The following is a 12247-nucleotide window of genomic DNA, read 5'->3' as shown; positions in this document are numbered from 1 at the left end:
GGAATTTTAGCTTTTGGCTGAAGCTTTTGGCTCCCTTTGTCCAGAGGGATGAATCCAGATTCCACCACTCAGTCAGTCTGCCTGACTCTGCCACTGAAAGTATCACTCCTTGGATAATCCCCAATAACAAGAGAAACAAAGGCCAGGAGGACTGGCCTCAGTAGAAAGCTTGTCACAATACAGGAAGAGAGGTTAGGGAGAGAAGGGATCACCATGACAGTAACAGGGGAAAGTGATCACTCTGGACCAGAATTGGGTGCTGAAAGGAAATAAAGTGATATGCATGAGACCCCTTCAGTAACAGTATTGCAAACCATAGTGTATAAAAGAAAGGAAGAAAAGTATCTGCTATAGAGGTAGGCTGGAGGCAAGGAGGGAAACTGGGGATGTTGGTGAACTGATATGCTAAAACATTGTGCTACTGAAACTTAATTATGAACAATTTTATAACTTTGTATGTTTTATTGATTCAATACATATGTTTTATGTATATGTATATATTTGTTTTGTTTTTGACATGACAGTCAGGGGTTATTTCTGACTCTGGGCTCAGAAATTACTCCTGGCAGGTTCAGGGGACCATAAAGAATGTTGGGATTGAACCCAGGTAGGCCTCATGCAAGGAAAATGCTTTACCTGCTGTACTATCACTCTGGCCACTCAATACAAATTTTTAAATCACACAAGGGGCCAGAAGAGGGTTCTTACTTTGCAAGCCAACTTGGATTAGATCCCCTGAGTACCAACAGGAGTGATTACTGAGTGCAGAGCCAGGAAGAACCCCTGACAACTGCCAGGTATGACCCCCAAAATCCAAAAATAAAAAATAAAACTCACAAAACTAAAACTATCACTCCCCTTCCATGTCCTTCATCCCAGTTCCTGCCCCCAACCAAGTGCCCTGGCAGTGACCACTTGAACACACTCTCCAGGAAAGTTCTAGGTATGAATAAGGACATTGTTGCATGAGGTGATGACCTTTCACGGGGTTCCTGTAGAATAAGCAGAAGTTTCTGGAACAATAGTGCAATAGGAACAGCCATCCTAGGTCTTGGCAGAAACATGAAAAAAATAGTGCCCAGAGTCCAACATAGAGGATTTCCTGGAGAAGCAGAAAAGACAAAGCTCAGGCGGGTGTCTCACCTCGAATTTCTGCCGCAGCTCCTCATTGCCTTCCCCTCCTTCGGGTGGCACAGGCACATTGAAATACTCTCCTTCCTCCTGGCTCAGCAGCTTGAACCTGGGGAGACGTGAGAGCATGGCTGAGTCTAGGACTGCACAGCATGGTTTTGGGCCCAGGAGAGGTGCAGGGAAACACAAAAACACTTTGCATCTACAAAACTGGTCACGGGGGATGCTTTGTTTTGGGGTACGGTGTGCCTGTGTCTGTAGCCAGGCATACTACATGCTTTTATGACTGTTCCCTAGATGCCAGAAACACTGGTTCATTCTGGACTGATCGCCTGTCACATTCTCTTGTTTCAGACTTTTGACTTTCTGGAGTGTTTCTCTTAGTTTCTACTGATCTCTGTCTACTTGGTGCTTTACTATCAGAAAAGGGTCATGAGGAGATTCCACTATGAGCCTCTTTCTGCCACGATTGCTTTTCATTTCCACTGTCTGCTCTGTGCCCATCATCATATGGGCACATGGAAGATTGTGGACTCAATCCCACTATGTGGCTGTTTTCTTCAGAGATCTCCCCAGGAAGTCAGAGCCATAGGACAGGAAGGCACTTGCCTTGCCTGCAGCAGATTCTGGTTCAGTCCCTGGCACTGCATAGAGTGCCCTGAGCAATCACCAGGAGTGATCCCTAAGCAGGAGAAGAACCAGGAATGAGCCCTGAGCACAGCTGGGTGTATCCCCCAAAACAAACAAACAAAAAAAGATGTCTTTTAAAAGGTTCCCTGCTCAAACCCCAGAGACAACGTGTGGGCAGTAGAGCAGGTGCCATGGTGCTGGAACCAGGCTCAGTGCGACATTTGCCTCCCTTGCTAACAGCCACATGGGCAGACTCTGTGCTTCAATTGCTCTCTACACCTGAAATAAGTCTCTTCTCGAGGATCTTCAGGTAAAAATTCAAACTGGTGCAGCCTCTACCAAAAATAATGTGAAGGGGCTGGAGCTATAGTACAGTGGAGAGGGCATTTGCCTTGCATGTGGCCATGCCATGTTCCACCCCCTACCCCAGCATCCCATACAGTCCCTTGAGCACCACCAGGAGCTGGGTGTCATTTAACAATTCCTGAGTAATTCCAGAGTTAGGAGCAGGGTCAGCCCCCTCCCCAAATAAAAAACCCACCAAAAAAAAAATCCCAAAACAAAACAAGAACTATGTGAAGATTGCTTAAAAAGTATAAGTGTCTGGGGAAGAGGATGGTCATGGCAGTTTGGCAATGGAATGGACAGTAACTTGGTACATTAATACCAAAACTTGTTTTTTGTTTGCTTTTGCTTTTTAGTCACAATGCTGTGTCTTACTCCTGGCTCTGAGCTCAGGGGTTGCCTCTGAGGGCTCCTGTGGCCATGCATTGTGAGAAATGGAACCCAGGTCGGCTGCAAGCAAGGCAAATGCTCTACCTGCTGTACTATGGCCCCCAATACCAGAGACTTGAACACTCTTGTAACCCTATCACCTAAATGTAAGTAAAAAATAAATAAAAAATAAAAATAACTAAAACTATAAACACCCTATGACCCAGCCAGGCATTAAAACCAGGGGCATGAAAATCTCATCCAGAAGGATATTTGCACCCACCGTGTTCACAGCAGTTTGAGTTACAACAGCCAAAACATGAACTAAATGCCCTAAACTGACCTAAATGCCCATGAACAGATGCTGGAGAGAGAGGCTGGGGTCTAGCTAATCAAGGGAATACTCCTCTGTCATCTCTTAAAAGGATATAATTATGTCTTGGTGGAGAAAATAGATGGATCTTGCCATAATTATGGTTAGTGAAATAAGCAAAGGAATGAAAGAATTACCAGATGGTTTCACTCAGATGTGGCTACAATAACTAAAGCAAATGAAGGTTAAAAAACAATTAAACTAACACCAAGACACAGTGAGAGCTATGGTGGTTACAGAGGGAGAGAAAGTGGGGAGGAGAAGAAGGAGGGAGGAGAAAGCAAGGGAAGAGGAGGTGGGAGAGAAGAGATGGAAGAGAGGAGAGGAGTTGTACAGTAGAGGAGAGGAGATGATTTTTGAGCCTTTATGTTTCTACATTTCATATCCAAACTTAGCTGCACCCCATCCTCAAGCCCTGGCATTTTGTTCTTTGTTCAGTTGGTACAGAATTGCTGATGGGGATCCAAGAACTCCTGAGAAGCACTTGGGAGGTTCCCCCCCCAAAATCAAACCAAAAATGCTTCTTTAAGTAAGAATTGTTATTCTTCATTGATCTGCACACCCCTTTAAAGATAAACAATTCTAGAACACAACTAACTCATGTTTTCATATTCAAGAGGCTATGCATCTATGAAAAAGGAGCAATCTGAAATTATGAGCTATAACTTTCAGAATAAATATAATTACTATATGTAAAACTCCACTGGAGAGAGTAAATACCAGAAGAAGGGATTCAAATAACAATTAGTGAATCAGAAGGCAAAAGAGAAATTTCCTGGCAATTGACTTGATACTTATATTCATTAGAGTTAAGTCAAATGCCATATATATATATATAAATATATATATATATATCAGTAAGAAAATGCATATTCCCAAATGGATATGCAATATAAAAGGGGGAATACTGTAATAAAGATGTCAATAAACTCATCTGCAGGATATTAATATAACACCACAGTATGAGAATACCCAAAGACAATAAAAACAATGAAGTGCAGTTAGGACAGAGAAGGTGCTATGACAATAATAATTGGAAATAATTGCTCTGAACAAGAACTGGGAACTGAAAGAAACTAAAATGATATGCATGATACACTTTCAGTAACAACATTGCAAACCATGATGCCTAAAAGGAAAAAAGGAAATAGGAAGAGAGAGAGAGAGAGAGAGAGAGAGAGAGAGAGAGAGAGAGAGAGAGAGAGAGAGAGAGAGAGAGAGAGAGAGAACATCTCCCATAGAGGCAAGCTGGGAAATGAACACATTGTGAAGGGATGGGTATTGGAATAATTGAGATTCAATTACCAACAACTCTTTAATTTTATATATCATGGTGATTTAATTTAAAAAAATTAAAAATAAAATACATAAACTTCAAAAATTGCATCAGAAATTGCATCTTCTTATATAGAACGTTCTTATAAATCAATACCAATGTGATAGACAAAAGGCAGGATAGTTACTTATAGATACAAATGACAACATAACTATAAATTTTCAGCAGGAACTAAACATTCATAATGGGTATTAAGAATATATAAGGGAGCCGGAGCGATAGTGCAGTGGTAGGGTGCTTGCCTCGCATGCAGCTGACCCAGGATGGACCTGGGTTCAATTCCCGACATTCTATATGGTCCCCCAAGCCAGAAGCGACTTCTGAGCGCATAGCCAGGAGAAACCCTTGAGCATCACCGGGTGTGGCCCCAAAAACAGCAACAATAAAAGAATATATAATGATATGAAATTAGTAGCTAAATATATATAATAATGTGTATTAGGCAATGCAGCTATGTGTAATCATGTATATTATGTACAGTAACTATGTATAATCAGTGACTAAATATGTATAATTTTATATGTAACTATGCATAATAATGTATATTTTGTATGTGTAACTATGTATAATTAGAAACTAAATATGTATAATCTTTTCATCAAAAGCTTTACAATTTATAATACCAGATGTTGACAAGTGTGGGTGAAATGAAAAGTCTCACACAGCACGGATGAGAATATAAATTTACTGGAAAAAAAACATTAAAGATCATTTTGGCAAATACTTTAATAATACGTATGCTCTCCAAGCCATTGATTCCATGCTTATGAATTTATTAGCAAATAATTAAAGCTATCTACGAAGGCTTAGCTATAAGTATGCTCATGACAGGATTATTTATCCTGGTAAGTATGGCAGCCCATAGAACTTGATTATGGGAGTCTAATCCATTGATCTATGTCAAATTATCATTTATCATTTTAAATACAACATCATTTTAATAGTTTGATGTGATATGATATAACTCAAAACTATTAAAACTGTTGTTGTCCCAACTGAGGGAATAAGAGGGGAAAGGTTCAGAACATCACGTTTAGATGGGGAATGCAAGATGCCAAACTTGGTGTCAGATTTCACTTTTGTTTCTTACACATAATTAAGAGAAAGAAAAATAATTATTACACAGATCAGAGAAAAAGAGAATAAACACAGCAGTAATGATTACTTCCAGTCAGTGGAATTCTATAGGCCCTTTTATTTCCTGTTCGTTTTACATTTTTCTACTATTGATCCAGATCACAATGATAAAAGTGAATGCTTACTAGTCACCAGGAACCTGCCCTGTTCTTATATTAACTAACATAACATCACAGCAGTCCTGAGACTCAATTGTCACTTTTTACCAAAAGATGAAAATGCAGAGACAGAGTAGCCTGCAGCTGGACACAGAATTCGGGAGTGGCAGAACAGAAATCAGAACCTAGGACATTGACCTACAAAGTCTCATTAGCTTTGATTTTTGATTTTTATAACAGAACCAACACACCATTTAGTAAGAACAAAAGAAAGCTTAAAAAAAAACCTAATGATAGATAACAGTTCTCTATTCGAAAAGAGGCCAAAAAAGAGTGGAAGAGGAAAGAAAAGAATTTTTTTCAGAAGAGGAACACTAGGAAAGGATTAATGGTAATAAAACGCATAAACAGGGAAAGATTTCCCCTGGGAAGATTCAGGAACAATCTTCTGGAATTTTCAGGAAGATGATCTGGGAAGATTCAGGAAGAAGGGTCTTCAGCTTCAGTTTATTGAAGATCCAGTCGCAGGTTTTTTCCTTCGAGCAAAAGCTTTAGCAGGACTCAAGAGGGAAGGAGGGAGAGAATTCAAAGGTATCTGCTTTCCACACTCAAAGCACACAGATTGAAAAGGGAGAAAGACAGCTGTCTTCCTGACTCCCCAACTTACTCTGAGCAGAAGAGTCCTTAGAGGATCCCCATGGGAGATGCCAGGACCCACCCCTCCTTCTACTGGTCCTTGACCCCATCCCTGGCAGCTCTAGTCCAGCTCCACCCTCATAGCTACTCCACAGCATCCCTCCCACTTGCCACAGCTTCCCCGGGGCAAGGGACTGGTAGTCTCTCATGTCCTTTACTCCTCCAGCACCACCCCCAGGAGTTCTCTGCTAAACCCTTTTGTTGTTGTTGTTAATTTAGTGTTAATATGAATGGGGTTTATAAAAATTTGTTTCATTAAGAACTTTTATTTAGGGCCGGGAGAGATAGCACAGCGGCGTTTGCCTTGCAAGCAGCCGATCCAGGACCAAAGGTGGTTGATTCGAATCCCGGTGTCCCATCTGGTCCCCCGTGCCTGCCAGGAGCTATTTCTGAGCAGACAGCCAGGTGTAACCCCTGAGCACGCTGGGTGTGGCCCAAAAACAAACAACAAAAAAAGAACCTTTATTTACAAAGTTATTGATAGCACAAATGGTTTTGATGCATCTAATTACTGCACCTCACCACAGCAGTGCCCAAGACTTTCAAGACTGTCCCTGATTTTCTTTTGTTCTGGTTTTGTTTGGTTTTGGCTTTCAGAGATGTGGTGAAAAGAGAACCTTCCTCCCCTAAGGGTGCATCTGGTTCAGCGTCTCTGAATGCATTATGTATAGTTTTGTTTTGTTCTTTTACAAAATTAAGTTTAAAGTTTTTATAGAACCCAGTGGTGCCACTTTCTGGTATCTTTTCCAGGAGTACAAAAACAGACCTGTAGAAGACTGTATGCATATCCAAGCTCACTGCTGTGCTTAATCCACAGCCAGAATATGGAAATAACCTGATGTCCAAGGGCAGATGAAAGCCTAAAGAAGTGGCAGCCTTCCACACAATGAACATGAGGAAACTAGAAGGAAAAAAATCCTGCATTTATTGTAATTTAGATGGGCTTAGAAGATACCATGTTTTGGGTTTTGTTTGTTTGGTTGGTTGGCTGGCTGGTTAGTTGGTTTGGGCCATACCCAGCAATGCTCTTGAGTTACTCCTGCCTCTGTGTTCAGCAATCATTCCTGGTGGTGCCCAGGGGACCAAATGAGTTGCCAGGGATTAAACCTACATGCAAGGCAAATGCCCTACCCACTGTACTATTGCTACAGCCCCAAAGATATTGTTTAGTGAAGTAAGTCAGCGAGAAAAGAACAAATACTGAATGATCTCACTCATCTGTGAGACACAAGAGAAACAAGAGAATAGACAAGAACTAATGCTTTGATTACTCTGGGAGAAGGGTGGGAGGAAGGAAGTGGTGGACTGGAGAAGGGTGACATAAAGACAGGGTGGGAACTTGATGGGACCTTGTCTGGGATCTTGGTGGCAGTCACGTGCAGTAACTATTCATCCAAATCTAAAAGTTATCACCACCATAGTTGTACTACTGAACTGCAATAAGAAAACTGTCGGTCTATGTTTCAAATTTTGCTTGCTGTTCTGAAAGAAAGAGAACTCCACGAGGCCACTGACTATTATCGGGTTTGTTCCAAATCTCCTAGGGATAGGAGGTGCTTGCTTTGCATAGTCACAGAAGCATAAATGAGCACTTGAGTGTACAGAGGAATGAAGGAGTGAGTGAATCCACATGGCAGTCAGAGTCAAGCACAAGCAGAGCTCACACACACATAGCTCTCTGTCCTCTCTGTCTGCCTCTCTGGTTCTTCTCTATCAGCTCTGTCTGTGTGGTTCTGTTCTGTCTGGCTCAGTTCTGTCTATTTGCTTCTCTTCTGTCTGTCTGGATTTGCTCTGTCTGATTCTATTCTATTTGGTTCTGTTCTACCTGTCTGGATATGCTCTGTAGGGTTCTGTTTGGTCTATTTGTCTGCTCTGCTCTGTCTGTCTGGTTCTGCTCTGTCTGGTTCTGCTCTGTTTCCATGTTTTCTGTCTGCTCTTGTTTGTCTGGTTCTCTCTGTCTGTCTGGATCTGCTGTCTGGTTCTGTTCTACCTGTCTGGATGTGCTCTGTGTGGTTCTGTTCTGTCTGCTTTGTCTGTCTCTCTGTCTAGTTCTGCTCTGCCTGTGTGGTTCTGTTTTGTTTCCATTTTGTTTGCTTCTGTTTGTCTAGTTCATTCTGTCTATTTGGTTCTTTTCTGTCTGCCTGCTTCTGCCTGTCTGTATGTATCTTATCTATATGGCTTATGGTTCTGTTCTGTCTCCTTCCATCTGCCTGTCTGGGTCTGTATATTTGGTTCTGTTTTGTCTGTCTACTTCAGTCTGTCTGTTTCTGTCTTTCTATCTGATTCTGTCTGTCTGGTCTTATTCTGTCTGTCTTGTGCTGTTCTGCCTACTTGGTTCTGTTCTGTCATCTGGTTCTGTTCTATGTGATCCTATTCTGTCGGTCTGGTTCTATTCTGTGTGATTCCACATGTTTGGTTCCGATTTGCAGTACTGAGCTGGAACATAAGCCTCACACAGGAAAGGAAAGTGCTCTACTGCACATCCATCCATAGCCAATTCCAATTTGTATCTGAATATAAGTCTTTTATTTAGTTTTAAATAAGTCTTGAAGGGTAATAGGGACAATCATTACACTCTATCCACAGAAGGCAGAGTTCATTAGAAATGAGTGTTCCAAATCAGCCTTTTCCTGGGAGAACCATAACAAGCATTATATGTTTAGGTCAGCTCAGGCCAATAAAAAAAAAAAAAGAAAATCTGAAAGTATTAGAGACCCTAACTTTATCAGGAGTATAGTTAATAAATACAGAAAAGTTCACTCTTACAAGGAATTCAACATTACCTCTTTATTGAAACCTTTACACAACACAGAACCAGCCCAAATCTCTACTAAGGGAAATTGAAAAAAATTAAAATAAAATAGAAAGGAAAATGCCCAGGTTCTGTTTTCTGATAAAAGAGCACCACTGCCATCATTCAGCATTGATAATAAAAGGGTGAACAGAAAGCAAGCACTGGAAGTTCAAAAATGAGCTCAATAAAGCAGGACAGAAAGGAAATTTAAAAAATAAAAATACCACAAACCTCAGCAAAGCAACCACCATGTAAACATAACAAGTCCCAGTTCAGGGAGAGAGAGAGTGGCCATAGGACCAGTGGAAAGGACAGTAAAGGAGCCAGAGCAAGACAAGTACCAAAACTCAGAGACACTCCTAGAGACAACCTGCGGAAACATGGACTCCACAGGCACAACCCAGAGCTCATTCTACAGGGAAAACCAACAAACAGGAGCTGAGGTGAATTCATTTCAATCAGGAATTGGGACACCTGCAACTGGCTGGCCCCCTCTACATGCCTCTGAGCATTGCTGAGGTGGCCCAAACAACATCATAACCCTCTGGCCCAACTGGCCAAGAATCACCAAACCCTCAAATACCAACTTCCCTATAGCAAAAATTAACTCAATATGGAGCGGCATGTCCCTTTCTGGTCCGGGTTCAATCCTGGCATCCCATAAGGATCCCAAAGCACAGCCAGAAGTAATACCTGAGTGCAAAGCCAGGAGTCAGATGTGGCCTGAGCATGGTCAAGTGTGGCACCCAAACTAAAACAAAACTTCATTCTATGCACCTTTGGACAGGATGAGAAAGGAAAGACAAGTAGAAAATGGTAAACTAAGAAACAAAGATGAGCAGAGACCAAGGTTGGAGGCAGAAGCAGAAGCAAGGGGTATGCTGGAGGCTGGAACCTCCAGAACTATCCTGCTTCTGGGTCTGAAATAAGAGCACAGCCCAGAAGCTAGAAGAGTTGGTTCCCCTTCCAGAAGGGGCCAATGAGTCTCCACAAGGGTTATGAGACTTTGCCAAAATCAGAGAATTTGAAAGAACTCCTGTGGTGAGATAGATAGTACAGGGAAAAGGTATTTGTCTTGCATGTATCTGAACAAGCTTTGCTCCCAGCACCACATATGGTCCCCAGAGAGCCAGGAGTAAACCCTGAATACCACCAGTGTTGCTCAAAACAAACAAACAAACAAAAACCAACAGCCAAACAAAATAATTATTGGACCAAGAGGAAACAACAACAACCTGATCTAAGAGTAGGTTGCTCGACCTCATTGCCTACTGGTAAGATGAAATCAGGACACTACATCCTTTGATCTTTGCAACAACCGAGATCACTAATCTCAGATGACTGACTTTAACAACTGCGACTGAGCAGAAATTGTCCTGGGACCAAAAAGAAAGACCCTAGCTTAGGCTTCTGCCTAGGATTTGAGCAAAAACCAAGATCTCTAATTCCAGAGGTCTTACTATGACAACTGCAACTGTCCAGATTTTCTGGAAACATAAGGAAAGACTCTATTCTAGGCTCCATCCTAGGATCTGTGCAAAAACCAAGACCAAAAATTACAGAAGAATGACTACAACAACCATGAGAGAGCAGAACTTCTGGACCCATAAATAAAAACTCTATCCTAGACTTCGTCCTATGACCTGTGGAAATACAAGAATCTCTAAATAAAGAAGACTTATTTTGACAGCCACACTGAGCAGAATGTTTCCTGGCATCATAAGAAGACCTTGGGGTTCAAAAATGAATATGTCCGAGTCTGTAGTTGTTCCCATGACAGTATGTTTCAAGACTAAAGAACCCTGTATCTCCTAGGCCAAGGGAATTCCTTTCTAATTTCCCCAATACTTATTGTGCCTATGCAAAAAAACAAAAACAAAAACAAAAAATCCAAAACCAAAACAAAGCAAAACCTTGCCACATCAGCCTCCCTTCCTTTTTTTTTTTTCTTTTTCTTCCTTTTTTATTTCTTGGTGTTGTTGTTTTGCTGTTGTTTTTAGCTGCTGCTGTGTTTTTTGTGGTCGCTTTTTTTTTTTCCTTCTTTTAAATCTATAGCTTCTAGATGGGCTCCTCCCAGCTTTTTTTTCCAAACATAACCACAAAATTTGAATCATCTTGTGCCTCATAAATTGAGGGGGAAAAAGGTAGATGATACCAGGAGCAAACAGCATGAACATTGAGTGGAAATTAAAAAATGATCAGGCCTAAACACTAAATCCAAAGTCAATGACAACAGAATCAAGATAACCCAATCTACAACAACCTATACACCAAGGGGACCTGTTACACTAGCAGTCCAGGGGCAAAAGGGGTGGTACATGATGCATGCTCGGAAGAGAGGTGGAGGGAGGACAACACTGATGGTAGGAATGGCCCTAATCACTGTCACTATGTACCTTAATATAACTGTGAAAAACTTGTAATTCACATTAGTCACAATAGAAATTATTAAAAATACTCATTAAAAATGAATTATTGAACCAAGAATTGAGATGTCTAGGATTGGAGCCCCAGAGAAGTCAGAGAACCTTAGCAAAGTCCCCCAAACTCCTTTGGCCAGTCACTTCCATTTCAGGGAAGAAAAAATAACTCGGTATTCACAGATGATGTCAAATATTTCAATTTGCAAGAATTAAAACCATATAATTCATGCAAATTGAGCCACCATAGCACTGAAGACAGCTGGTTAACTGAACAAACTAAAAGCATCCCCAATAGAAAATACCCATGATTCTATACCCTTAGAACCAGGGAGGTATCAGCCATGTCTGGGGCTCACACCCAGGCTAGGTTAGGGACTTGGACAGTTCAGGTGAGGGTCACATCTATTTAAGAAGCTGATGCTCAAATTCAAGGGAACCACATGCCTGGGGGGTGGTTAGTGCACATATGAATTCTGGTTGAGGTGAACGCTGCTGGTGGCCCTGGAATCCCAGATCGTAGTGTCAGTGACACACTGACACATGTGGGACACATGTGGGACACACTGAGCCTGTGTTTGTTTTTATTCATGTTCAGCATTGGTCTCCACCTTCACCTCCCTCCTCCTGTTGTCACAATGAACGATTGGCAAAACCTTTAAAGGTGTTTTTCTTCCTTAAGAAGTCAAGGGCAAGAGGAAAGGCCTGTCTGATACTGGGGATCCCTAAGACCCAGTGGAGACTGACACTGTGTGTGCTGGGATAGAAGCCTCTGAGAAATGTGGTGGTGATTCATAGAAGGGGTACAGTAGGCTGAAGCCATAATATAGCAGGTAAGGTGTTTGTCTTGCATGCAGCCTACTCAGGATCAATCCTTGGCATCCCATAGGTGTCCTTAATATGGCAAGGGTGATTCCT

General features: G+C 41.6%; 1 protein-coding gene across 2 annotated transcripts in view; it reads right to left on the bottom strand.

The window, feature by feature from the left end:
• Positions 1 to 12247, bottom strand: part of PRKCB (protein kinase C beta) — a 359342-nt gene that overhangs the window by 89104 nt on the left and 257991 nt on the right. For both annotated transcript variants that reach the window (XM_049789114.1, XM_049789113.1), the window contains exon 8: positions 1144 to 1240. In XM_049789114.1, the coding sequence (XP_049645071.1) occupies positions 1144 to 1240 (97 nt within the window). The remainder of the gene's footprint in view (positions 1 to 1143; positions 1241 to 12247) is intronic.

This window comes from Suncus etruscus, chromosome 15, assembly GCF_024139225.1.
Source record: "Suncus etruscus isolate mSunEtr1 chromosome 15, mSunEtr1.pri.cur, whole genome shotgun sequence".
Taxonomy (NCBI): domain Eukaryota; kingdom Metazoa; phylum Chordata; class Mammalia; order Eulipotyphla; family Soricidae; genus Suncus; species Suncus etruscus.
The sequence above is the reverse complement of the archived record's forward strand: the minus strand, read 5'-3'. Positions and strand labels throughout refer to the sequence as shown.